A 25,829-nucleotide genomic window follows, 5' to 3' on the forward strand; every position below is an offset into this window, starting at 1 on the left:
TTGTTGTCTTTAACTTTTATTTTGACTTAAACTTGAATGGGTACTTTGCAACCCAGAGAAATTTATGGGGCAAGGAAATTGCTGAGAATATAATTATACACATAAAGAGAGAAAATTTCTTCTGGTCAATTGTGAATCATCTACCAATAAATTTTCTGCAACTTAGCTGTCTAGTCTACAAAAGCCTGTTGCAGAGTTGGGGGGTTTTCATTTGGTTTTTGTTGCTGTTTCTGCTTTTTTAATTGAAGGCTTTTTTTCTTCACTTAAAGAGTGTTACATAAAAATAACAAATATAGTTTTCCCCAAACCAAAATATCCTTCACCATTCCCTTAAATCCTGTTGTTGCAGAGAGGGAGGGAGGCATCTATATTCTAAAATAGAAACAGATAAAGGCAGGGGAAAACTACATTCCCTGAATGAATAACAAAAGTTTTCTTGTTCATTCTGTTGTTGTTGTTCAGTCAGCTGTTAAGTCGTGTCCAACTCTTTTGCGACGCCACAGACTGTAGCCCACCAAGGCTCCCCCGTCCGTGGGATTTCTCGGGCAAGAATACTGGAGTGGGTTGCCATTTCCTTCTCCAGGGGTCTTCTCTACCCAGGGATGGAACCTGCACTTCCTGCATTGGCAGGCAGGTTCTTTACCACTTAGCCACCAGGGAAGCTCCTTGTTCATTTAGCCTCCCTCCTAAAAATTATTCCCAACTGATCAACCTGTAAACAACGTGGTATAATTTTTGAGGTCACGGACAATTTTGGATTAAATTGATGAAATCAAATGGGATAATATACTCTCTTTCTCCTTTCCTTTAATTACACCTTCCTCTTTCTCTTATTTTCTTTCTTCCTTGCTTTTTGCTTTCGTCATCACTTCCTTATTCTCCCTCAACTATTAATCTCTATTTCCTTCCATTCTCTCTTCTTTTCTTTACACTCTTATCTTTCCAAAAGAAACTGCGTTAATTTCTAAGAGTATATGTGGTAAAGTTAATAGACTAGTAGAGTAAATAAGGTCTAAAGAAAGAAGGAACCAAACTGATACAATATACAGGGTCAGCACAATTACTAATATATGTGGTTTAGATTTCCTGGAAACCCATGCCAAAAACAAAACATTAAAAGCCGCATAACTTTAATTATGAGATAAGTTGAATAATACCAGTTCCATAGGAAGACAGATTTCTTCTGAACCCTCAATTATAAAGGAAATTTTGCATGTATGACCTTAAAGTGTAGTAAGGCATTAAAAAGCATGCACTAAGAAATTTTATAGTAAACATGGGGGTGTATATCGTATACCTCTTATTCAAAGATAAATAAACTGCAATGACTGAGAAGACAATGTTACAATTGAATCAAGAACATACTACAAGGGATTAAGATCATTTTATCCAAGATGCTGTCCACAGAGATCCCATCTCCCGTGATCGAAGTATCACTTCTCTCAGCCATGTTTTTGGTTTTTAGTAGGAAATACCAGGAGTTTGTCTCTTTGCAAATACCATTCATATGGTAGAGAGTGGCTACCAGACTGACCCTATCAATTTCTCTCTGGTTCTTAATACAGTAGCTTGTACAAAGGGGTAAATTGGTCAGAGGAAGAAAATTTTTTCTATTGGCATTTTTTTTTCCTTTTGCTTGTCATGAAATTTTGAGTTGAGATCAGAAAATCTAAAATTAATTAAGCTTACTTGTTTTCTAAGAGCTAACATATGGCTGGGTAAGTGCTAGGTGAGTTGTTATAAATGTGTTAAATGAATAAGCTGTTTTAGTTACAATGTGTCCAGTTCAGTCATGATGCTTGTGGAATTGCCCACCTGTCCCCACTCTCCTAGTGGGATGCTTCGCCATCCATTGCCTCAAATTCCTTTCATTCACCCTTCCCCTGCCTATGAAAATGCTCTCTCCTACCTTCTGTCCTGCTAAATCGATCCCTCTCTTTCCCTCCAATCGAAAGGGAAGGCCCATTCTTCTAAACCATTTTCAGACTAATCCCATCTGGTTCCATTCATTACTTAAACCTTTTGGGGTGTGAAATGAGCTACAGTGCCTGACTGCAGCATTTGCAACATTTGCTATTATTCTTTGCAGCTTTAGTGAGTCCAAAAGCTTAAAACATCCCTACCTAAGCTCCAGCTTCAGGGAGGAATTCTTATCACAGCATACACAGTCTAAGGAGGGGGACAAAAGAAAGGAAACCTACAAGGGGCCTGAGAAGAGTCAGATTTAATGCTGTGCAAGACGCCTTGGGACAGGCTTCTTTTTCTCTCTAGAATTCTTCTCTGAGTGTATTTTTATGCTCCATATATGACCTCAAAAATAATAGTGGTGGGTTGCATTTATATGCTTCTTTTCTTGCAGAGAATAAGGTTCCCCTGAAGCCAGGGGAGCCCTTTGAGGGTGCACAGTGTACAAAAATGGTAATGAAGTCTTAGAAATAGGCAGTCAGGGGGCATTACATGTCATCAAGGTGATGCTGCATGGATGCATTTTTATGTGGCACGAAACTGCAGATTTCAAAGTTATGCAAATATGCACAGAGTTATCTAAATCTGAAAAGCTGGGACCTTTTCAAAATTTAAAAAAAAAAATGCAAACTCCAGCTGTAATCTTGACAGAATGCCTCTCTAAAAATGAACAACTGGTTTTCTCACAAAGAGGAAACTGAGTCAGGGACGGCTTCAGTTACATGCTTCAATTAAAGAACTGAGTATAATATATTCTCAACAGTTCAGTTTCTCAGTTCTGAGATTTTGTTTCTATGAACTAAATAGTGACTTAACATACAGTTGCCAACCTTTTATTTTGCCAAGAATATTTTAAATGTATCCTTATCATCTCCATCATTTTCTAAAATAAGAAATAGTTTATCATAAACTTCCTCTGCTGCTTATATTTTGTTTATTGCGAATACCAATTGGAAGACATCATGTTTGGTTTGAAAAAGGTGAGTTCAGCTTGGCAGGGTTTGAAATGCAGGTACTCTCTCTCAAATTAAGTTCTAACTTTTAATATCCAGCACTGATGCCTGGAAATGTTTGTTTGAACCAATGGGCTCTATACACCACCCTTAGGTTGCTGATATCAATATTTACAATAAAAGTTAATTATGTGAGTACTTTAGGAGTTTTTCTAAGAGAACGTTTTACCCAGTTGTTCTGAGTAACCCAAAACAATATACGTGCACCATTAACTGCAGTTTTTTTTCTCATATAAAGTTTGAGGTTGCAAATTTAGAACACAAGCTTAGAATACAAGCTAGATGTCCACATACATACATACATACATAATCTATTTTTCTCAGTCAGCTAGTGAAAACATAACTACGGAACAGTACTTGAGAATCCCAGGTAGAACATTCAGCATTTACTAAATATTCTTCATCCTTAAAGCTTTGCCTCTAGTCTTCCTCTCTTCTAACAGAGGCTTGTGTTAAAAATATAACTGAAAACCCCACCACAGTGCAGTACCAGTGGTAGGTGTGTGATAAGCAGATATTAGATTAAAAACTGATTTATAAATAATTTTCAGTATTTTTTTCAATTTCATTTTGCTTAGACTTTGCTTTGAATTTCCACAGAAATTAATACATCTCCTCAGGATCTATCTTTAAAAGACAACTAAGCAGTAGACTAAAAACAGTCAGAGACAAAGCAAGCCTTAAATCCACAACCTTAATGTATATTTTTAACAAATAGCTTTTCTAAATGTTCCCCCATGTAGTCACAAGTGCTGTCAAATGACAAAACTAAATCAATTTAATAACAGGTTGATGTCCTTTATTCAAGGGGAAAGACTTCCCCCAGTGGCTCAGTGATAAAGAATCCACCTGCAATGCAAGAGATGCGGGAGACGCAGGTTCGATCCCTGGGTCAGGAAGATCCTCTGGAGAAGGAAATGGCAACCCACTTCAGCATTCCTGCCGGAGAATCCCATGAACAGAGGAGCCTGGCAGGCTACAGTCCATGGGGTTTCAAAGAGTCAGACATGACCGAGCACACACATACACATGCATTCGAGAAAAAATAGCCCATGGATTGGAGAGGACAATGCCTCACATGCAGTGGAGCACTATTACCAAGGGATTTGGGGCAGGAGTGAGTTTTATAGAATGCTAGAAGAGGCAAGGCAGAAACCGGGCACCACTGGCTGAAAGGCCAAGGATTTCCTTATAGGCTCCCAGGCTACCAGGTCCTGTTTTCTAGGGTAAGGTGAGCCAGCTAAGGCAGAAAGTGAAGAAGAACTAAAGAGCCTCTTAATGAAAGTGAAAGAGGAGAGTGAAAACGTTGGCTTAGAGCTCAACATTCAGAAAACTAAGATCATGGCATCTGGTCCCATCACTTCATGGCAAATAGATGGGGAGACAGAGGAAACAGTGGCTGACTTTATTTTGGGGGGGGGGGATCCAAAATCACTGCAGATGGTGACTGCAGCCATGAAAATAAAAGATGCTTACTCCTTGGAAGGAAAGTTATGACCAACCTAGACAGCATATTAAAAAGCAGAGACATTACTTTGCCAACAAAGGTTCATCTGGTCAAGGCTATGGTTTTCCCAGTAGTCATGTATGGATGTGACAGTTGGACTGTGAAGAAAGCTGAGTGCTGAAAAATTGATGCTTTTGAACTGTGGTATTGGAGAAGACTCTTGAGAGTCCCTTGGACTGCAAGGAGACCCAACCAGTCCATCCTGAAGATCAGTCCTGGGTGTTCATTGGAAGGACTGATGTTCAAGCTGAAACTCCAATACTTTGGCCACCTCATGTGAAGAGTTGACTCATTGGAAAAGACCCTGATGCTGGGACGGATTGGGGGTATAAGGAGAAGGGAACAACAGAGGATGAGATGGCTGGATGGCATCCCCGACTCGATGGACATGAGTTTGAGTAAACTCCGGGAGTTGGTGATGGACAGGGAGGCCTGGCGTGCTGCGATTCATGGGGTCTCAAAGAATCGGACATGACTGAGTGACTAAACTGAACTGAACTGAGCCAGCTAAACCTGAGTTGGAGGATTATGACTGGTGTTACATTTTCTTGACAGTGAAGCACTTCCTGTAAGTGTAGGCTGACTTAGATTTAGATTTGCAACATGGACCAGGCCCCTGGGTGATGTTCATTTTGTGAATCCTGATGTATGAATTAATTTATGAGTGCCTTAAACAGATTGCTTAGGTCCACTCATTTTGTCACAAATGGCAAAATTTTATTCTTTTGTATCTATTCCTCTGTTGATGGGCACATAGGTTGCTTCCATATTTTGGTTTGTAAATAATACTGCTGTCAACATTGAAATGCATGTATCTTCTTAAGTGAGTGTTTTCCTTTTCTTTGGATGTCTTTATTCCTGTTTTCTTTTCTGAGCTATAACAACTATATTTTATATAAGTCTTTAAAAAAGATAATTATTCTTCCCACGTGGAAGGAATATATTAAACTTTAGCAATAATAGGAGTAAGACTCATTTTCCCTTGGGTAAATCCATTTTAGACTTTATTGAAGGACTGGTCATTGATTTTTGTGCTTCAGTTATTTTCATCCATTTATAAAATGAAAGTGCAAGTGATAAATCCTGGGACATTACATAGGAGTTTCATTGTTCCACCTTTCTGTTCAGTGGATGAAAGCTACTAGACACTTTTAGGGTCTTTAAGGTATTGAATGACCTGAAAGAGAGAGGAAACACCCTCTCCTTAGTTCTTTTCCTCTTACTGATCATAACAGGCATGAGTCTTCCTTGGAAACTCCTCTGCGTACAGAGGTAGGAAATGTTCAGCATTGACAATCATCTGGGAAAGACACTGGGACGTCTTTTGAAGAGGCAGTGGGCGGGTAACAATATTCCACAATATTGTAAAGTAATTAGCCTCCAACAAATATAAGTAAATGAAAAAAATAAATAAATAAGATAGGAACAGCATCATCTCTGTGCCAGACAGGAGACATGAGCAGGCACCAGGATGTCTCTAACCTAAAGGCATGGTTTAAATGAAGATTGAAGTCTAGAATAAATAAAAGGCAGGAAAAAGTAAAAACAGAAGCCAAAAGTTTTCAGCCTAAGCCTAGGAAAGAGTGGATAATTAAAAGAAATCTTCCATGAAGGCTCACAGTTGACAGAACAGCTGCTACAGGCTTTCAAAGATAAGAAAGGCCAGTAACTTAATGTTTTTTGTCACATAGAGGTGTAGCCCATTCTGGCTCACTGGTTGACACTCAGAGGGCCAGGCTACATATTCCCTCTTTTAGAACAATCACATAGCTTCTGACTTTAAGATAGTTATTCATAGGCTTTGCATTGAATAAAATATCAAGAACAGAGCGACTAAAGTAAACACCGAAGATCTCCTTTTTCTATGTTCTTAGACAATGTGCATGTTCTTAAAAGGTGAATTACACTCAACAGGAAAAAAAATTTAATAAATTATGGTGCAGCAAGTCTGTGAAGTTGTCATTATAATTGACCATTATGGAAATTTCTGGACAACATAGAAAAACTCAAATGACAAACTCAGACACTCAAGTGATGCATGCAGTGATCTTAACTCGGTTAAATAACATATATGAGCAGGCAAACAAGAACTAGAAGTATTAAGCAAACATTAAAATGACATTTTATGTCATTGTGAGTAATTCTTCTACAGATCTATACCATCTTTTAGACATTAAAACACTTGCAGTTTAATATTAAAATGTTAATCTCTTTGTCATAAATTCCATGGTTTATTTCAACGTCCACAGCATTAAATAACTAGTAGTTTAATTTATGGTTTTTTTGTTGTTGTTGTTTGTGTTTTTATTTTGTTCATGGGTTTTTCCCTAGGACTGGAAACTCATCCATGCCAACCGTTTCTACTGGAGGTGGACCGTTTGTAAAATTAAACACAGCACCTAATGGCAGCTTAATACTAACACCAAGGTAAGTTACAAAATGTGTTCTTTGATTAGATGTACATGGACCAAATAATAGATTTCAAAGCCAGTCAAATTTTGAAGCCATCACATACTGGCAATATAATTTTGAAAGGTATTTAACTTTATGTTATTCAAGTAATTGCAAACAATATCTAATCCATCCTATTGGATAACATTACCTAATCCATATATATGGTAAGATGGTCAAATGAAGTATTGTAGTGTAACTAAATAGCACACAGAGATTCAAAAAGTTTTATTTCAATATCCTTTTTGTCCCTACTCTTGGATTTAAAAAAAGTAAATCCCATAGAAATAAATTGTGAGTTGAGATAAATAGGTACATGTTGATCAGATGATAAAGAGTGATGCCATTATCTATCATCAAGAGAGAAGAAAGAGAAAACAAAAAGTCATGATTTTTTTTTCCTAGCAAATGTGTACATGCTAAGTTGCTTCAGTTGTATCCCACTCTTTGTGATCCTATGGACTGTAGCCTACCAGGCTCCTCTGACCAGGGGATTTTCCAGGCAAGAATACTGGAATGGATTGCCATGCCTTCCTCCAGGGGATCTTCCCCACCCAGGGATTAAACCCTTTTCTCAGGCATCTCCTGCATTGGCAGGTGAGTTCCTTACCACTGAAGCAGCCTGGGAAGCCCCTTCCTAGCAAATAAAACATGGATATTCAGTGAAGGAATCCAGACTCTAAGTTGTGCCTGCATTTCTCTTTTGCTCTTTAAAATTAGATTTGTTTTCACTCATGTTTTAAAAAGCACCATCTTTCCTGTATTCAAATATCTGTTTTAGCTTAGATTATGTCATTTCTTCTGTTCGGGCATTAATGTTAACTTCAGTTAAAATTGGCTTCAAATTTTACAGCTCCATTAAAGGCCAGCTCGAAGATGGGTGGAGACAGTAACTTTAAGAAAAGACTATAACTACAAGAATTTAAGATATTATTGCTGGTATATTAGGTTGTAGTTTTTGGTTTAACATATTAAATGGTGAAAAGTGAAATTATATAATTATTCAGCTATTCATGAAAAATTGCCATTTCTGTAAGTTCAGCCAGTAAAACAAATTGTTAAAGGAGTATTTTTAGTACTAAAGTACTTTGCAGTTGAATATTTTATATGAATGCTTGCAGAGCTTTAGCTGATATTATTAGTCTCATCGGGGGTGAAGCAAAGAATCTGCAAGATCTCCTTTTGTAGATTTCCTTTTAATAAGGCATGTCTAAATTTACATTACCATTACAGATGTTAGGCAGCTAAGACTGTCTCTCATTTATATTTTACAAACATTTAAGGATGAGTTAGGAAAAAAGGGAAAAGTATTAAATATTTTCATATTAATTATATATATGTATAAAATAAGAACTAGGCTATTCCATGCTTATCGACAAAATCCCAGTATCATTGTACATTGATGTCTCTATTGTATGTAGGTTTGTGTTATTTGAAAGAGATACCATTTATAGACAGAGATACTTAGAACTTTCAGTACATCAATAAGCCAGGACATTCTTAATCTCTTTCTTGATTAGCCACATATACTGGGTTGGCAGGAAATCAGATATATTTGCACTTAGTTAATTTATTAATATATTTATTTATTTTTCGAAGAGACAGGTTTATTGCCCCATGTAATGTGGTGTTTTGAAAATGCTCTTTCACTAGTGGTCATAATAACAAAATAAAAGAAGGAAGAAGATATCAAGGAGGTTGATTCTTCTAACTATGGAGAACCATAATACCAGCAACTTGGCCTGATATAACTGAAAATGTAGAATTGCGCTACTTCCAGCACTGGGCTTCCTTTTTCTTTGTCTGGTAGTCCTAGATATAAGCAGATTTTGATTTTATACCTTTTGGTTGAGAATGTGGTCTAGATACAGGATGTAGAGTGCTTATCAACACTTTGCCACTCAGTCGCTCAATCATGTCCAACTCTTTGCAACCCCATGGACTGTGGCCTGCCAGGCTCCCCTGTCCAGGCAAGAATGGAATTTTCTGGGCAAGAATACTGGAGTGGGTTGCTATTTTCTACTCCAGGGAATCTTCCTGACCCAGGGATCGAAACTTCATCTTCTGCATCTCATGCATTGAATGCTTATCATGTAACCGACTCTGTGGTATAAACATTACAATGTTACAGAGGATATTTCCAGTTCATATAAAAGCCCTGTGACTTAGGTAGTATTTCTCCACTCTAAGGCTGAGGAAACAAGCATGGTATTGATAAGTGACTTGGACACATTCACAAGGCTGGAGGCAACATGAGATTTTAAGCCTTCCACTTTCCACTCTACCTTACTATATTGTGAATGCTCCAAGGCAGCATATTACTTTAAATAGCAGTTCTGGAAAGGAAAAAGAAAGAAAAAGGGCGAATGTTGTTGGGCAAATATAGGGAGAGAATTTAGTTCAGTTTGTCAGCACAGTAGATACAGACATCCATTTGTATCCCAGTGTTGCCCCACTGGCCTGGGAGTAAGACACAGCATCATGGCATTGCCTATTTTCCCATAGAGGGGCTAACCTAATTCTGACTCCAGGACCAAAGACCAGAACAGTTACTCTATTTTTCTCTAATCTCTGTAAACGTACCTGAACAAATGGACTCACTGCTCACTCTGACTGCAAGTGAAGCCTCTTGCCACTCTATTCTGAGACTACATGTGTGCTTGTGTATGAGAAATTTGATTAAGCAAAACACATGAAGAATGAGGTGCTGAGCTCACTTTAATTTTCTGGTTATCTGTTAAGTTAGCCAAAAACTTCTCTGTGCTTGCTGAAAAGAAATCCATCCATTTTCTACAGACAACATAACATTAAGCATTGCTTATGGCATCTGGTCCCATCACTTCATGGGAAATAGATGGGGAAACAGTGGAAACAGTCTCAGACTTTATTTTGGGGGGCCTCAAAATCACTGCAGATGGTGACTGCAGCCATGAAATTAAAAGACGCTTACTCCTTGGAAGGAAAGTTATGACCAACCTAGATAGCATATTAAAAAGCAGAGACATTACTTTGCCAACAATGGTCCATCTGGTCAAGACTGTGGTTTTTCCAGTGGTCATGTATGAATGTGAGAGTTGGACTGTGAAGGAAGCTGAGCACCGAAAAATTGATGCTTTTGAAGTGTGGTGTTGGAGAAGACTCTTGAGAGTCCCTTGGACTGCAAGGAGATCCAACCAGTCCATCTTGAAGGAGATCAATCCTGGGTGTTCATTGGAAGGACTGATGCTGAAGCTGAAACTCCAATACTTTGGCCACCTCATGCGAAGAGTTGACTCATTTGAAAAGACCCTGATGCTGGGAGGGATTGGGGGCAGGAGGAGAAGGGGACAACAGAGGATGAGATGGCTGGATGGCATCACTGACGCGATGGGCATGAGTCTGAGTAAGGAGTTCGTGATGGATAGGGAGGCCTGGCGTGCTGCAATTCATGGGGTCTCAAAGAGTCGGACATGACTGAGCAACTGAACCGAACTGAACTGATGGTAGATGTAGTAAGTTTGGATGAAATGGGACATCGTCATGGAAAATATCCTAAAAACTGCTTATCTCCTAACCCTAGATGAATAACAGAAGGAGAGTTAACTGAGGCTTCTTCTTTGGGGAATGTTGAATGCATACTGATACATCTATAGAAAGTGAAATTTGCTCAGTCATGTCTGACTCTTTGCGACCCCATGGACTATACAGTCCATGGAATTCTCTAGGCCAGAATACTGGAGTGGGTAGCCTTTCCCTTCTCCAGGGGGTCTCCCAACCCAGGGATCGAACCCAGGTCTTGTGCATTGCAGGCGGATTCTTTACCAACTGAGTTATCAGGGAAGCCATATAAATACATCTATATCTAGATAGACATACCTGCATGCATGTTGCTTATTAATAAAATGTACATTTCCTTATATTTCAATTGGATATGTCTACTCTAAAGAATTTGCCCATTAGACAGCATGAATGCCTGGGATCAAATACTTATCATGTATGGTCCAGAAACATTGAATTGCTCTGATTGTGCTTATTATCTCACATGGATCTTGGGTCATGTTTTGTGTTTTCTTGGTTTGTTCTTTCCTAAAATTTCAAGCAGCTAAACAACATGCACAAGAGATGCTGCTAAATATTTACATAGAAACTGTTAAAATTATATGTAGTTGTGTGTTTTAATATAAGCGATAGCTACATAGCTGCACCAGGAGTGTTGGCAAGCTCTTTAATTCCTTGTATTATACTGATCTCTAGTGGTTGGTAAGTATAACATTTCAAAACAATTTTTCTTTAAAAGAGAATTCTTGGCTTTGAAAAAAGCTGGTGTCCAAATATTTAAACAGGTAGTGAGTTTTTAATTATTTATGTCCGCACTTTATGTGCCTGTTTACATGTCTGTCTCCTTTGAAAGTAGGACCTATGATTTATTCAAATTGAATTCTCTGAGCCTCACACACGGTGTTGGACACCGAGGCACATTCTGTATTACAGAATGATGAAATCCAAGGTTGATTCACAGAAGCTAACAGTAGGCATGGTTTATGGAATACTCATTCTGTATGATGCACAATAATAATTCCATTGCAAATATTTCATTTCTCACAAAACTCCAATAAGGTACTGTGCCCCAATTAATGGATATAAAAACTGAGCCTCGGAAATATTGAGCAACTTATCTAAAATCACCTGTGTTGCAGAGTTAAAGGTTCAAACTCAGCTTTATTTGACTTTCAATTGAAGACTCTCTGCTGTGCATTTCAGCCTCCCTACACTTTGAGTATGACATATTTAAAAGCCCATTTTACTAAAGAGAAAAAATAGGATAACCTATAATACCATGTTTAGTTTGAAATGTTATGTGCACCATTTTTTAAATATAGTTGCTCTTCTATTACAGCGAAAAGTGCTTAGAGGATTCACTGATTCTGCTACAATGTAACTATAAATGTAAGTAAATATTTCCTCTTGTTCTCCTTCAAGCCTTCAGTTTAATGTCCTGGAGTCGCTGTCACCTTAAATTATTTTGTAGTAGCCCATTCAATTTTCAGGATCAGAGGAAATTCACCAAAATTAACTAGAGGCTCTTTCTTCAATTATCTTAATAGCATGTGGGAAAAAACTGGTGACTCGAGAAGTTAGCCCGAAGATCGTCGGAGGAAATGACTCCAGAGAAGGAGCCTGGCCTTGGGTGGTTGCTCTGTATTTCAACGATCAACAGGTCTGCGGAGCTTCTCTGGTGAGCAGGGATTGGCTGGTGTCGGCCGCCCACTGCGTGTACGGGTGAGTGTGACATCACTTCCCCAACGAGGGACCCTGGCAGACCCTGTGTATCCCATTTCAGGCAGCCTCCCCAAATCCTCCCAGCAGAGAAACGCGCCCAGTGTTTATAACACTATAAACTGTCCAGTAATTTCCCCATGGAAGTCATGTATAAAAATGAAGAACAATTGAAACTCATTTTCATTAGATTCTTACCTCAAGTATTATGTTTCCCACACACATAAAAATTGAAATTTCCACCTATTCACAAGGTAAGCATTTTTAAAAGTATAAAATGAGCTTTTACTATATAATTTGTGCTGGTTATCAGTCAGTTAGGACAATATTTATTGTCATTAAGTCATCAGTGTCAAAAAATGTATGTATCACTAGATCTCTAGTTACAAATTAAAAATGTGCTCTTTGAAATTCCTATGCAAGCACCTTGCTGTGAATTAGCATAAAAAGGTTTCTTTAGTTCTCAAGTCAGATCTGTTTTGATGCTGGTGCTGCTGCTAAGTTGCTCCAGTCATCTCCCACTCTGTGTGACCCTGTGGACTGCAGCCCGCCAGGCCCCTCTGTCCATGGGGTTTTCCAGACAAGGATTCTGGAGTAGGTTGCCATGCCCTCCTCCAGGGAATCTTCCCAACCCAGGGACCGAACCTAGGTGTCCTGCATTGCAGGCAGATTCTTTACTGCCAAGCCACCAGGGAAGCCTGTTTTGATGCCAACTGTAACTAAAACTTAGAACTAAGATCAACCATGTCTAATGCTCTTCTTGTAGTATAATTTGACAAAGTACATGCGGAATTCTAGGATCTGTCTTCTCCCTTTAGAGCAGCCATCCTTAGAGCAGTAGAAATGAGAAATGTAGTGGAGAAATGGGAAATGAGAGTGGATGAAATGAGAGAAATGAGAAATGAGGAGAAATGAGAGTGGATGGAGGAGGTAGAAAATAAACATCAATATTCCTGGGTCCAAGAACGTGTTAATTTCTTCAGCCGCCTGAAAGATGGCACCTCTTTAGGTAATTATACTCCAACATTTCTGAATTAGGTCAGAAAAAGGTAGCTTCCTCATAGATTCATGAGTCCTGACAAGGGTGATTTCCTGCCCCTGATTGAGTAGAAGTGGCCTCTAGGAAATGACCTTAGCTGTGAGGGTTAGAAGGAGCCTCAAACATCCAGAATCTCTGAGTGAAAAAGTGCCATGTGTGTGCAGAATGGAAGAGGCAACTGTCGCTAAGCAGGTTAAAAGACTAACTTTGTACAAACACAGACACAGAAAGTTCTTGGATGAATGGGGGTAAACTGTCAGCCACAAAGGCAGTCAGAATTGTTTGGGAGACAGGAGGGCCAGGGAGAATGAGTATGAATGAATTGAGCCTGTGAGGAAATACCATCATACCAGAATGAGAGTGAGCTCACAATGAGAATGCTGGGAGCCTAGAAGTGAGGACCCTGATCTGTAGTTTGGCCGTTTACCTGGGCTTCACAAGGACTCTCCAGGGTAAGGTCTGTCTGCTTCTAAAGTTCTCAGAGTCTATGCATTACACTCTGTATCTGGGTCACAATACTATAGCCTCTCCCGTATCTAAACTGCACCTTCTTGACTTTGCTGCTTCTTGATAATTCTATTTTAATCTTTTTTTTCTCCCATATCATAAAAAAACATCTGTAGCCCAGCCAATTTTCCCACTCCCTTCTAAACATGACTTCAACCTTTACCTATACATACTCTATGTGTTGGGCATGTCACCAGTGGGTAACCTCTATCCTAACTATGTTACAGGTAAAAGGTACCTTTAGCTAGAAATTCAATGTTTTCTGCTGCACCATAGGTAGGTCTTAGTAAGAGATCAACCTCCTGTATTAACCTCAGGTTTGGTAAATTCATCCACTTGACATTCTTACAGAACATATGCTTTCCAAATATCAACCAGGCTTGCAGTGACATTAATGACATCTTTCAATTATCTACTTTACAGATGCACTTATTATGGGTTAGGGATACCAGTAGCATCTTTTCAAACCACAAATGCATAAAGGAAATGGAAAAACAGTTTCATCTAATATAAACACATGTTCAGTCATACAGGACATAAAATGACTTTCCACACAGTTTTCAATCTGAACAAAGGCAAGCAAGGGTAAGCTGTGACAGAACTGTGATGGTTCAGACTTCTCCTCAGCAACCTTGCTTTGCACGCACTCTCCTTAGCCCCTCCGTGGTATTATATCTCATTCTTTTTCAGTTGCCAGGAGTTTTCTTGCTTTCTTATCTATGTCTCTAACCAAGAAAGTTTCTGATATTATTTCAGAGAGCTTTATCCAAAAAAATATTCTTACAAATATGCTAATACTGCCTCTGATTTTTAAAACTCTACTTATACAGTGAAAAAGCTTAATTTCCTAATAAAAAGGAGAACCCAAATCAAGAAACTTACTGAAGCCATACCATACAAATAACCTGTGCATGTGTGCACATGAAGTCACTTCAGTCATATCTGACTGGAGCCCACCAGGCTCCTGGACTTCTCTGTGCATGGGATTCTCCAGGCAAGAACACTGAAGTGGGTCACAATACCCTTCTCCAGAGGATCTTTCAGACCCAGGGATCAAACCCACATTTCTTATGTATCCTGCATTGGCAGGTGGGTTCTTTACCACCAGAGCCACCTGGGAAGCTAGTGACCTGACCTGACCTGACCTGACATCGATGTAAATCTTCTCCAGAAGTTTCCACCTGTGGATAGGTAAACGGTTTAATTGGACAGTTCTGTCTGCATTTGTATGTTTACACCCCCTTTCCCATCCCTCAGCTTCAGTATTCCTGGATGTCACTAAACTTCTCTGTGCTTCTTCCATTTCTTCTTTACTGTTGTATCTTTTTTTTTTTTTCCAACCTTATAAGAGATATTTGGAAAGTATGGGTTGACTTTGCTGTGATTTAAAGACAAGGAAGGTTGACTTCAAATCAAAGAATAGGATTTTGATCCTACTTATGGTACTGACTAAAGGGGAAGCTCGCTTGTGGCTCAGATGGTAAAGAGTCTACCTGCAATGCAGGAGACCCAGGTTCAATCCTGGGTTGGGAAGATCCCCTGGAGAAGGAAATGGCAAGCCATGGATGCAGGAGCCTGGCAGGTACAGTTCATGGGGTCGCCAAGAGTCAGACACAACTGAATGACTTCACTTTCCCTTTCACTTTTTCATGGTACTTTCATTGTGTGACTTTGAATCTGTGGGTTTCAGGATCTCATCTGTAGAGTATCCACAGAATATCTGCCTCCTAGGGTGATTGCCAGAGCAGAATTAAGATACTCCAATGTTTTTGCAATGCTTTTGTGAATTAGGGAAATGTGCAATAAAATGTTTATTGTTCCTGCTCAGGAAATGTCCGTGAAAGAAAACTGTAAGTCTTACCCATGAGATATTCAGCACGTTTATTTTCTAAATTTTTTTATTGGTATAATTTCAGAGATGCCCCAAAATTGCAAATAATAGTACAGAGAACTCCTATGTACCTTCACTGACATTTACCATTTGTTTATATTTTATGCGATGAGAACTTTCTCATCATTCTTTCATTCCCTCCAATTTGGAGAAATATTTGTTTTCTGAATCATTTGACAGTGCTTCTTTACACTGTGTTCTTTGTTATTTTTTTTAAACTGAGAACAAGAATATTTTCCTACATAATCACAGAAAATCATGGAAATTAACATACATGCAATACAATTATCTAATACCATATATATTCACTTTAGTAAATTGTCCCAAATATCTTTTTTAGAACATTTGTAGCTTGTATGTTTTCCACCCAAGAACCGATTAAGGATAATGCACTCAATTTGGTTGCCATGTCTCTTTCATCTTTAATCTAAAATAGCCTTTCTGTTAGCCTTACTCTCTCTGTCTTTCTCAGCCTTTTTTTCTTGTCTTTGATATCTTTTTAACACAAGCAAGTTATTTTATAGAAAGTCCTTATATTTGGGGAAACCCTTCAAGGTTGCTCCCTTGTTGGTCTTGATATATCCCCATTCTTTGAGAATTTCCTTACTTTCTGGCAAAATAAAATGTTCCAGGTTCATCTTGTAGTTTCCCTGCCCTTGCCCTCAAATTAAGCTTTCTATAAGAAATCCCAAATCTATTCAGCAATTTTAGTTCCTTCTACATTTAAAAAAATAATATCGTCCACAGCGCTACAGCTGCTGGTATGCCCTGATTCTAGACCCTCTCGGTGGGCATAGCTCTATACTCTCATAGCTCTCTAAATATGAACTCAAAATGGAACAATTCAAATAAAACAGAATACATTTTAGTCTTTTCTCCTTCCATATTTGTAACTCATCTCCAATTATGAGAAAGCTTATTTATGCTGTCCATAAAATATCTATGGATTTGCTCAAGCTTAGAATGGAAAAGTAGTTTGAAAACTGTGAACCACAGCACTGTCTAAAGCAACCAGAATTTAATATTGCTTTCATTTTTTTCCCACTGACATATAGCAAAATGTGTAATCTTAAGTGTCCAATTTGATGAGTTTTGAAAACGCATATGCCTGTGTGAACCACACTCTCATCAAGACATAAAACATTTCCACCACCTGCAAATTCCTCCCTTACCCCTTCCCAGTCATCACCGTCCTTGAAGTAGACCCCAGAAGGGACCAGTGGTCAGTCAGGGTGGGTCACTCGTTCATAAATTTACAGTATGAATCACATCTATCACATGAATAGACATCTATCCATGATGAAATTCCTGGAGAAGGAAATGCACCCATTCCAACATTTTTGCTGGGAAAATCCCATGAACAGAGGAGCCTGGTGGGCTACAGTCAGTGGGGTCACAGAGAGTTGGACACGACTGAGCGACTGAGCACAATGATGAAATTATCATTGACAAGCCTCTTGTCAGTCTTCCATTCTTTAGTGTGCTCTTCAGAGAAGATCAAATGCACCATATGGATTACCTCATTTCTTATTAAAACAATTTCTTGAAACAGGTGTTAACATTTCTGAAATAGATGATTTCATAACCAGGTGCTTTGGGGTATGACAAGAAATACACGCTACTATTTATACTTTATTTAGTGCTAAATTAACTTACAGTGCTAATAAAACTCTGAAAACCTACTTTTTAAATAGTATTAACTACAGTGAGCGATAGTCGTTCAGTTGTGTCCGACTCTTTGTGACCCCATGGACTGGAGCCTGCCAGGCTCCTCTGTCCATGGAAATCTCCTGGCAAGAATGCTGGAGTGGGTTGCCATTTCCCTCTTCAGAGGAACTTCCAGACCCACAGATTGAACTCAGGTCTCCTGGATTGCAGGCAGATTCTTTACCATCTGAGCCACCAATGTTAATTAATTAATTGCTACTACAATTACAGTTTAAAATTTGGATTCTTTTTAATGCCTCAAACATATCAGATAGATCTAGGACACAGAATCTACCCAAATATAATATTTTAAAAATTATTTTATTTCTACTTAAACCTACTCTAAAAAAAATATTGTGGGTTTAGTTTCTCTATCTACCTATTCTTATGGTTTTAGGAGATCAGCTAATAATAAATTATCTCCTTCAGGTTGCAGAAATCCTGTAACACTTTTTCAAGATTTTAGTAATTTTTACAGATCAAAAAAAGGAAGAGTATTTTCCTAGGCTAGTAGAGATTTCAAGACTAGTGACTTATTGGGTTTTGAGTATGGCATGGGTCTTGATTCCTTTTCCAAGAGATACCAGTTTCCTATCTGGTGTCATCCACTTAAAGTTAAAGTCATCTTTGGCCCATATTATATAACTCATTTCCTTGATGTTATTCTATCAGCACTACTTTTAATAACATACTTTTATTAACAGGTAACTTACTACTATTAGTCCACTCAGAAGTTTTATTTCCTAAATGTTTCAGCATCTGATCTCTGGAGCTACTTCTACTTTGAGAACTAATTCTTCATCTTGGATGGCATTACTGTGTGCTCTCTTCCGTATTTATTTTGTGTAATCACGTGTGCTGATAGGGCTTGATCTGCAACTCCTCTGTCTACCTGGCTGATATGTGCAACACTGGTTGTGCTCAATCTTTCTGACTCCTGGATTGCATCTTGTTTTTCATATATTCCTTCAGTCAGTGAGCACTTCCCTTTTTTTTTTTTTTTTGTTCTGCTTTTGGCTTCACTGAGTCTTCATCGAGGTGTGTGAGTTCTCTATTGTGGCCCACAGGCTTAGTTTTGGGCTCCTAGTTCCCTGGCCAGGGGTGTAACTTGTGTCCCCTGCATTGGAAGGAGGATTCTTAAACACTGGACCACTAGGGAAGTCCCAGTGAACACTTGCCTTGTGCCAAGCACTGTTCTAAGTTTTAGGGATAATAATGCTCTACAGACCGAATGATGCTTATATTACAGGTTAGGGAGAAGCCCTGTTCACTATTAATCAGGAAGTGACTGATAGTGGGGACAAGATATGAGATATAGACAAGACCAGATCCTAGGCCTTGGTGAGGACTCAGCTGGCCGTGATAAGTGGGATATGAGACTATTTGGAAGGCGGAAGAGTGACCTTGTCTAGTCAGGTATCTTTGTAGAAATTCTACTGCTGAGGGGAGCAAGGGTAAATTTGGGGGAACCAGTCAGAAAGAAACAATGGTGGCTCTAAGATTGTGTTAGAGGAAGCTGGACAAATGCCTGGATCTTATTAATACATTCAGATGCTGAGAGTCATCTAAAGTTGCTAGTGATCTCAGAAAGTGAAGAGGAACTAAAGAACTTCTTGATAAGGGTGAAAGAGAAGAGTGAAAAAGCTGGCTTGAAACTCGACATTAAAAAAAAACTAAGATCATGGCATCCAGTCCCATCACTTCATGGTAAATAAAAAGGAAAAAACTAGAAGAAGTGACAGATTTTATTTTATTGGGCTTCAAAATCACTGTAGACAGTGACTGCAGCCACAAAATTAAAAGAGGCTTGCTCCTTGGATAGAAAGCTACGACAAACCTAGACAACGTTTTAAAATACAGAGACATCACTCTTGAGAGTCCCTCAGACCGCAAAGAGATCAAACCATCAGTCTTAAAGGAAGTCAACTGTGAATATTCATTGGAAGGACTGATGCTGAAACTGAATGAAGCTCCACTAGTTTGGCCATCTGATGGGAAGAGTCGACTCATTAGAAAAGACCGTGATACTGGGAAAAGTGAAGTCGCTCAGTCGTGTCTGACTCTTTGTGACCCCATGGGGTGTAGCCTACCAGGTTCCTCCATTCATGGGATTTTCCAGGCAAGAATACTGGAGTGGGTTGCCATTTCCTTCTCCAGGAGATCTTCCTGACACAGGGATCAAACCCGGGTCTCCCGCATTGCAAGCAGACGCTTTACCATCAGAGCCACCAGCAGATGCTGGGAAAGAATGAAGGCAAAAGGAGATGTGAGTGGCAGAGGATGAGATGGTTGGATAGCATCACCAACTTAATGAATATGAATTTGAGTAGACTCTGGAAGTACTGAAGGTCAGGGGAACCTAGCATGCTACAGTTAAAGGGGTCGAAAAGCAAGTCGGACATGAGTTAGTGACCAAACTACAATAACAGATAGATAAGGAGAAAAATAAAGGGTTTGTCTTTAAGCAATAAGATGTGTGTTGATATCATTTATTGAGATGATGAAAATGAGAAGAAATAGGATTGGAAAGGGAATAAAAGTTCTGATGTTTTGTGTACTAAATTTGAAACTGCCTTCCAGAATCCAGGCTTCCCAGGGGGCGCTAGTGGTAAAGAACCTGCCTGCCAATGCAAGAGACTCAAGAGACATGGGTATTTCTGGTATTTAAAGTCATGGCATTGGATAAGATCATCACTGAAACTAATGTTAATGAAGAAAAGAAGGCAGAAAGCAAATCCTAGAGTATTCTAACATCTAAATTTTTGAGAAGAAAAGAGCTGGGAAAGAGAAACCGAGGAAGAGTAGAGAGTGAAATGAGAGGAAAATCACAAATCCGTGGATAGTCCTGGGAATCAAGTGAAGAAAGGCACTCAAAGATGATTTCTTAAGTTTCCAGATATAATCCTTGCTGTTCTTCAGTTGCTGAGTCATGTCTGGCTCTTTGCGATCCCATGGACTATAGCCTACCAGGCTCCTCTGTCCATGGGATTCTCCAGGCAAGAATACTGGAAGGGGTTGCTATTTCCTTCTCCAGGGGATCTTCCTGACCCAGGGGCTGAACCCGCATCTTCTGCATTGCAGGCAGATTCTTTAACACAGAGCTGCCCGGGGAAGCCCAGAAGTAATCCACCAAATCAAATAGTACTGAGGATTGTTTGGCTTAATCTTGGTTCCCTGTACTTATTTCTCTTTTAACACTTAAACACATAGATGCATAACTTTATTTTAAAAACATACTTATACTTAATAGATGAAATTAAAATTCCCATATGTCTGAAATGCTTTCCTATTTATGAGAAAGGATAATAATGGAACACACCCTTCCTGTCAACCCTCTTTACAATACATCTGCCTTTTTACACACTTGGCTTTTTTTCTTTTGAGTTTCTTTATGGACTCATGGCCCTTTATTAACAATGTATTTTATTAACTAGAATAATTATTGTGATTACTATATGATGCTCAAATTGTTAAAGCTAGCCAGTGTTATCCCATTTAACCTGGCTCCTTTGTTCTTTTCGAATTACCTCTGATAAAACTTTCTTGCTCTCTGACAACAGTAGCACATTTCAGTGACATTCCAATTCTTTCTTGCCTTTGAAAATTGAAGTCGGCTATTCCATTAGGAATTCTTTTCCATTCACGGAGAATGATAATAGAGACTAAAAGTTCTGTAAACATATGGATGGGTTGGCAGTGGGCAAATTTGCTGAGGTTGCTTTATGCCACCGTTAGTAATGGAAGAATATAAAAAAATTCAGTTTATAGTATGGGTTCCCATTGATCTTTTTTTTCCTTTTAGCATATTGTGTTGCTCTATGCTAATTATCTTACCATATTTACTTCCTACCACAATGAAAATCCCATTTACAAATGGACTTGCTTTTTTTTTTTAAGGATTTTTACAGATCAGATGACTATTTATATTTACTTTTGACCATGCCGAGTGGCATATGGGATGTTAGTTCCCCAACCAGGGATAGAACCCACGCTCCCTGCAGTGGAAGAGCAGATCCCCAGCCACTGGACCACCAGGGATGTCCCCTGGTCATTCTTATGTTTAGATTAGTGAAGTTATTTACATCCCAGGACAGAGCAGCAAACAGTGGACAGTATTAGATCATCTCACCCAGGGCGGCATCTATGGAGCACCTACTATACGCCATGAGGTGCACAGTCTTAGAAGTTGCAGAGATCAGGAACACACACCTTTCTATTTCATTTCAACCTACGCCTTTCTTTCCCTCACTACTGAGAAAAACACTTTGCTTGAACAAAGCAGATAAACATGAAATGTAGCAGAAATTCAGCCCACTTGCCCTAACTAAAAATACCCTATTTCTGCCACCTTTAGCTTCTGCAGGATTGGGTCTGCCTATCCAGTGGGGTTATATACTATTCCCATCCCAATCTGTCTTCTGTCCTATAGCTTTTCTTTGCTTTGTGAGATTACAAATGCTTTAAAACAAAAATATTTTTGAAACATAACACATCTCCTTTCTTCATCTGTAGTGACTTTTTCTGAAGATTTTCTTCCCCCATCTCTTGGTTCTGGATGAATGGAAAAGCTAGAAAGGATTCGTATTGCTCAATATACCAATAGTAATTACAAAGTATGGATTCTTGAGTCCCGTGCCAACCTCCTAAATTAGAATTTCTAGAGATAGAATGTAGGAGTCTGAATTTTTAGCAAATTTCTCCATTCATTCATAAGATTTAAGTACCGTTGGCTATGACTTCTGTATTCTCAAGTCTTTGTGCTCAGAGAAAAGGATGTAGTCATTTCACTGTGCCTGTGCTAGCGTGGGGCTCATGCTGGGGGAAGCTAATTACACAGACACAGAAAGTTATGCAGGAAGGACATGAGAGAGAAGTGCAAATGACACACGCTGGAGAGATATTTCTTACCCATAGCGCCGCTTACAGATGGTGGAAAAATAAAAACGTGAAAGAGAGGCTCTATTCATTGTAGCACAATAATAATTTCAGAAATCGTTAAGAATTATGTCAGAATAACATTGCTGTAAGCCACATCAGACCAGAAGATTAAAACATGCATGCTTAATCTTCATAGTTTGTTGTTTGTATTGCTTTTCTATTTGAAATACCAAAATAATGAGAGAAAATGATGATTACTAAACTTTGCATTACCTACAAGTTCTCTCCTATCAGTGCTATTTCAATAGCTCTTAGATAGAGTACAGTACATACAAAAGAGATAATTTGGGAATTTAGCTACTAAACTGCATTTTATCTGAGCTGCATTATTTTATCGATTTAAAGTCATAGCAAGTAAATTGAATATACCACTGAGAACTTTCATGTATTTTTTCTGAATATAAAATACGTAGAAACACTTGAGGAGAAAATCATTTTTTTAAATGTACTCAACTTCAAAATGAAATCCATAAAATGGGGTCATAATTACTTTGAGCAAATGTTAATAGTTATTATTGAAATGTTATACCATTAATATAGTGTTACTAGTATAATAATTAGTATACCAATTATATCAATTAATAAATAATAATTTATCATTATTCATAATAAAATCAATAATTTATTAAATAAATAACTTCAGTTCAGTTCAGTTCAGTCGCTCAGTCATGTATGACTCTTCGAGACCCCAGGCGAATGAATGAATCACAGCACACTAGGCCTCCCTGTCCATCACCAACTCCCGGAATTTACTCAAACTCATGCCCATCGAGTCGGTGATGCCATCCAGCCATCCTTTTCTTCTCATCCCTTCTCTTCCTGCCCCCAATCCCTCCCAGCATCAGGGTCTTTTCCAATGAGTCAACTCTTCACATCAGGTGGCCAAAGTATTGGAGTTTCAGGTTCAGCATCAGTCCTTCCAATGAACGCTCAGGACGGGTCTCCTTTAGGATGGACTGGTTGGATCTCCTTGCAGTCCAAGGGACTCTCAAGAGTCTTCTCCAACACCATGGCAGAGGAACCAGAGATCAAATTGCCAACATCCCCTGGATCATCGAAAAAACAAGAGAGTTCCAGAAAAAATAAATAGCTTACTTATTTCAGTATTTATAAGTGATTTGATTATGACTTACTTAATTATAAATAGTAAATTTAATAATTTATTAATAATAAATGAACAAAAATAATAATGATTTATCATCACTAAATAATACTAACTATAAATGATTAGTATGTTTAGTATGTATAATTTAGCATATAAATAATAATATAAATACTAATATAATGCATTGGTTATATAAACTATAATGCAAGATATAATATATATAAATAAATACAATTAAATACAAAGTAGGAAAATAGTGTGGCAATTTTAAGATGCATTTTTTGTAAATATCAAGTAAATATATAAATTAAATGCTGAGTAAAAATATATACAACTTTTTCAGAGATGTAATTGCCCATTACTTAGGAGACATACACAATGTAATGAATAAATAGATGAAAACATAACAGATGGACTTGAAATAACTTCGTGCCCTTTATATATTTACATATATTGGTAGGTCACTTGGATTCTAATATTTGAAGTACCATGTTAAACTAGGCATTTGTGACCACAGAGAATTGAATGACTAGTTCTGCCCTATTGCAATTATTGGACTTTTCACTTCATTGTGAATATGGCTCAGTTGGCTTAATACCAGTTTTCCAATGGTAATTTCTTGGCATGAAGATGTTGCCGACCAACAGCACATCGTGGGATTTCTGTATGCTTTCAAATTCTAATACAATCTCCAATTTAATCTGCCTATAATACAAATGCCATCCTTTACCAGTACATTATCAGTAGTCAACATTGTGTATGAAAAATTATGAGTTCATTACGTGTGGAAACTGCTCAAGTTCATGTATTACCTTATAAATACAATGGTTTTATTGCTTATGTGACCTCTGTGAATTCAGCGATCCCCTCAACAGGAGGTGCTGCTGAACCTCCTTTCGTTGTTACCATAGCTACTGTGGTTGCTGGAAGAAGCCCTGGACCAAGAGGCGTCTCCACACTGGAATGTGATCTATAGCAGTGGTTCTCAAACCTTACCATCAACCTGGAGATTTAATTTAAAAATGAATATTTAAAAATGCCTCTCTCCATCCCAGACTCATTAAATCAGAGATAGGGAAGAGAGATCAGTGTTATTTAGAAGTCTAACAGGTGATTCTAATGGGAAACATAAATTGAAAACCACAATCTAGTTCAGTTTAGTCACTCAGTCGTGTCCAACTCTTTGTGACCCCATGGACAGCAGCACGCCAGGCTTCCCTGTCCATCACCAACCCAGAGTTTGCTCAAACTCATGTCCATCGAGTCGGTGATGCCATCCAACCATCTCATCCTCTGTCATCCCTTCTCCCCCTGCCTTCGATCTTTCCCAGCATCACAGTCTTTTTCCAAGGAGTTAGTTCTTTGCATCAGCTGGCCAGAGTATTAGAGCTTCAGCTTCAGCCTCAGTCTTTCCATTGAATATTCAGGGTTGATTTCCTTTAGGATTGAGGGGTTGGATCTCCTTGCAGTCCAAGGGACTCTCAAGAGTCTTCTCCAACACCACAGTTCAAAAGCATCACTCAGATGCATTTCTTCAGCACTCTTTATGGTCCAAATCTCACATCCGTACATGATTACTAGAAAAACCATACCTTTGACTACAGTGATGTTTTTCGGTAATGTCTCTGCTTTTTAATATGCTGTCTAGATTGGTCATAGCTTTTCTTCCAAGGAGCAAGCCTCTTTCAATTTCATGGCTGCAGTCACCATCTGCAGTGATTTTGGAGCCTGAGAAAATAAACTCTCATTGTTTCCATTGTTTCCCTGTCCACTTGCTGTGAAATGATGGGACCGGATGCCGTAATCTTAGCTTTTTGAATGTTGAGTTTTAATCCAGCTTTTTTACTCTCTTCTTTCACTTTCATCAAGAGGCTGTTCAGTTCCTCTTCACCTTCTGCCATAAGGGTGGTGTCATCTGCATATCTGAGGTTATTGATATTTCTCCCGGCAATCTTGATTCCAGCTTGTGCTTCATCCAGCCCAGCGTTTCACATGATGTACTCTGCATATAAGTTAAATAAGCAGGGTGACAATATACAGCCTTGATGTACTCCTTCCCCAATTTGGAAATTAAAGGAAATATTTTTAAAGAAGAATTCCTCAGAGAAGTGCAAGATTACCTGAGGATAGGAACAAGTGGTTCTGAAATAGCTACTGTGAATTGCTCTAGAGTGTAACTGTGATGGATGGGAAATTTCTTATTCTTTCGTTTTCATTATCTTTAGGAGAAATTTAGAGCCGTCTAAGTGGAAAGCAGTGCTAGGCCTGCATATGGCATCAAATCTGACTTCTCCTCAAATAGAAACTAGGTTGATTGACCAAATTGTCATAAATCCACACTACAATAAACGGAGAAAGGACAGTGACATCGCCATGATGCATCTTGAATTGAAAGTGAATTACACAGGTAAGCGAAATCAACTTTAGTCTTCTTATTTGACCAAATTAAT

The 25,829-nt window shown here is 38.5% G+C and overlaps 1 protein-coding gene across 2 annotated transcripts in view; it reads left to right on the forward strand.

Moving 5' to 3' along the window:
* TMPRSS15 (transmembrane serine protease 15) overlaps positions 1–25,829 on the forward strand; it is a 138,826-nt gene that overhangs the window by 99,820 nt on the left and 13,177 nt on the right. For both annotated transcript variants that reach the window (XM_043893080.1, XM_043893081.1), the window contains 4 exons: positions 6,817–6,912; positions 11,813–11,862; positions 12,021–12,195; positions 25,605–25,786. In XM_043893080.1, coding sequence (XP_043749015.1) covers positions 6,817–6,912; positions 11,813–11,862; positions 12,021–12,195; positions 25,605–25,786 — 503 coding nt within the window. The remainder of the gene's footprint in view (positions 1–6,816; positions 6,913–11,812; positions 11,863–12,020; positions 12,196–25,604; positions 25,787–25,829) is intronic.

Source organism: Cervus elaphus, chromosome 31, assembly GCF_910594005.1.
Source record: "Cervus elaphus chromosome 31, mCerEla1.1, whole genome shotgun sequence".
In the NCBI taxonomy this organism is placed as follows: Eukaryota; Metazoa; Chordata; class Mammalia; order Artiodactyla; family Cervidae; genus Cervus; species Cervus elaphus.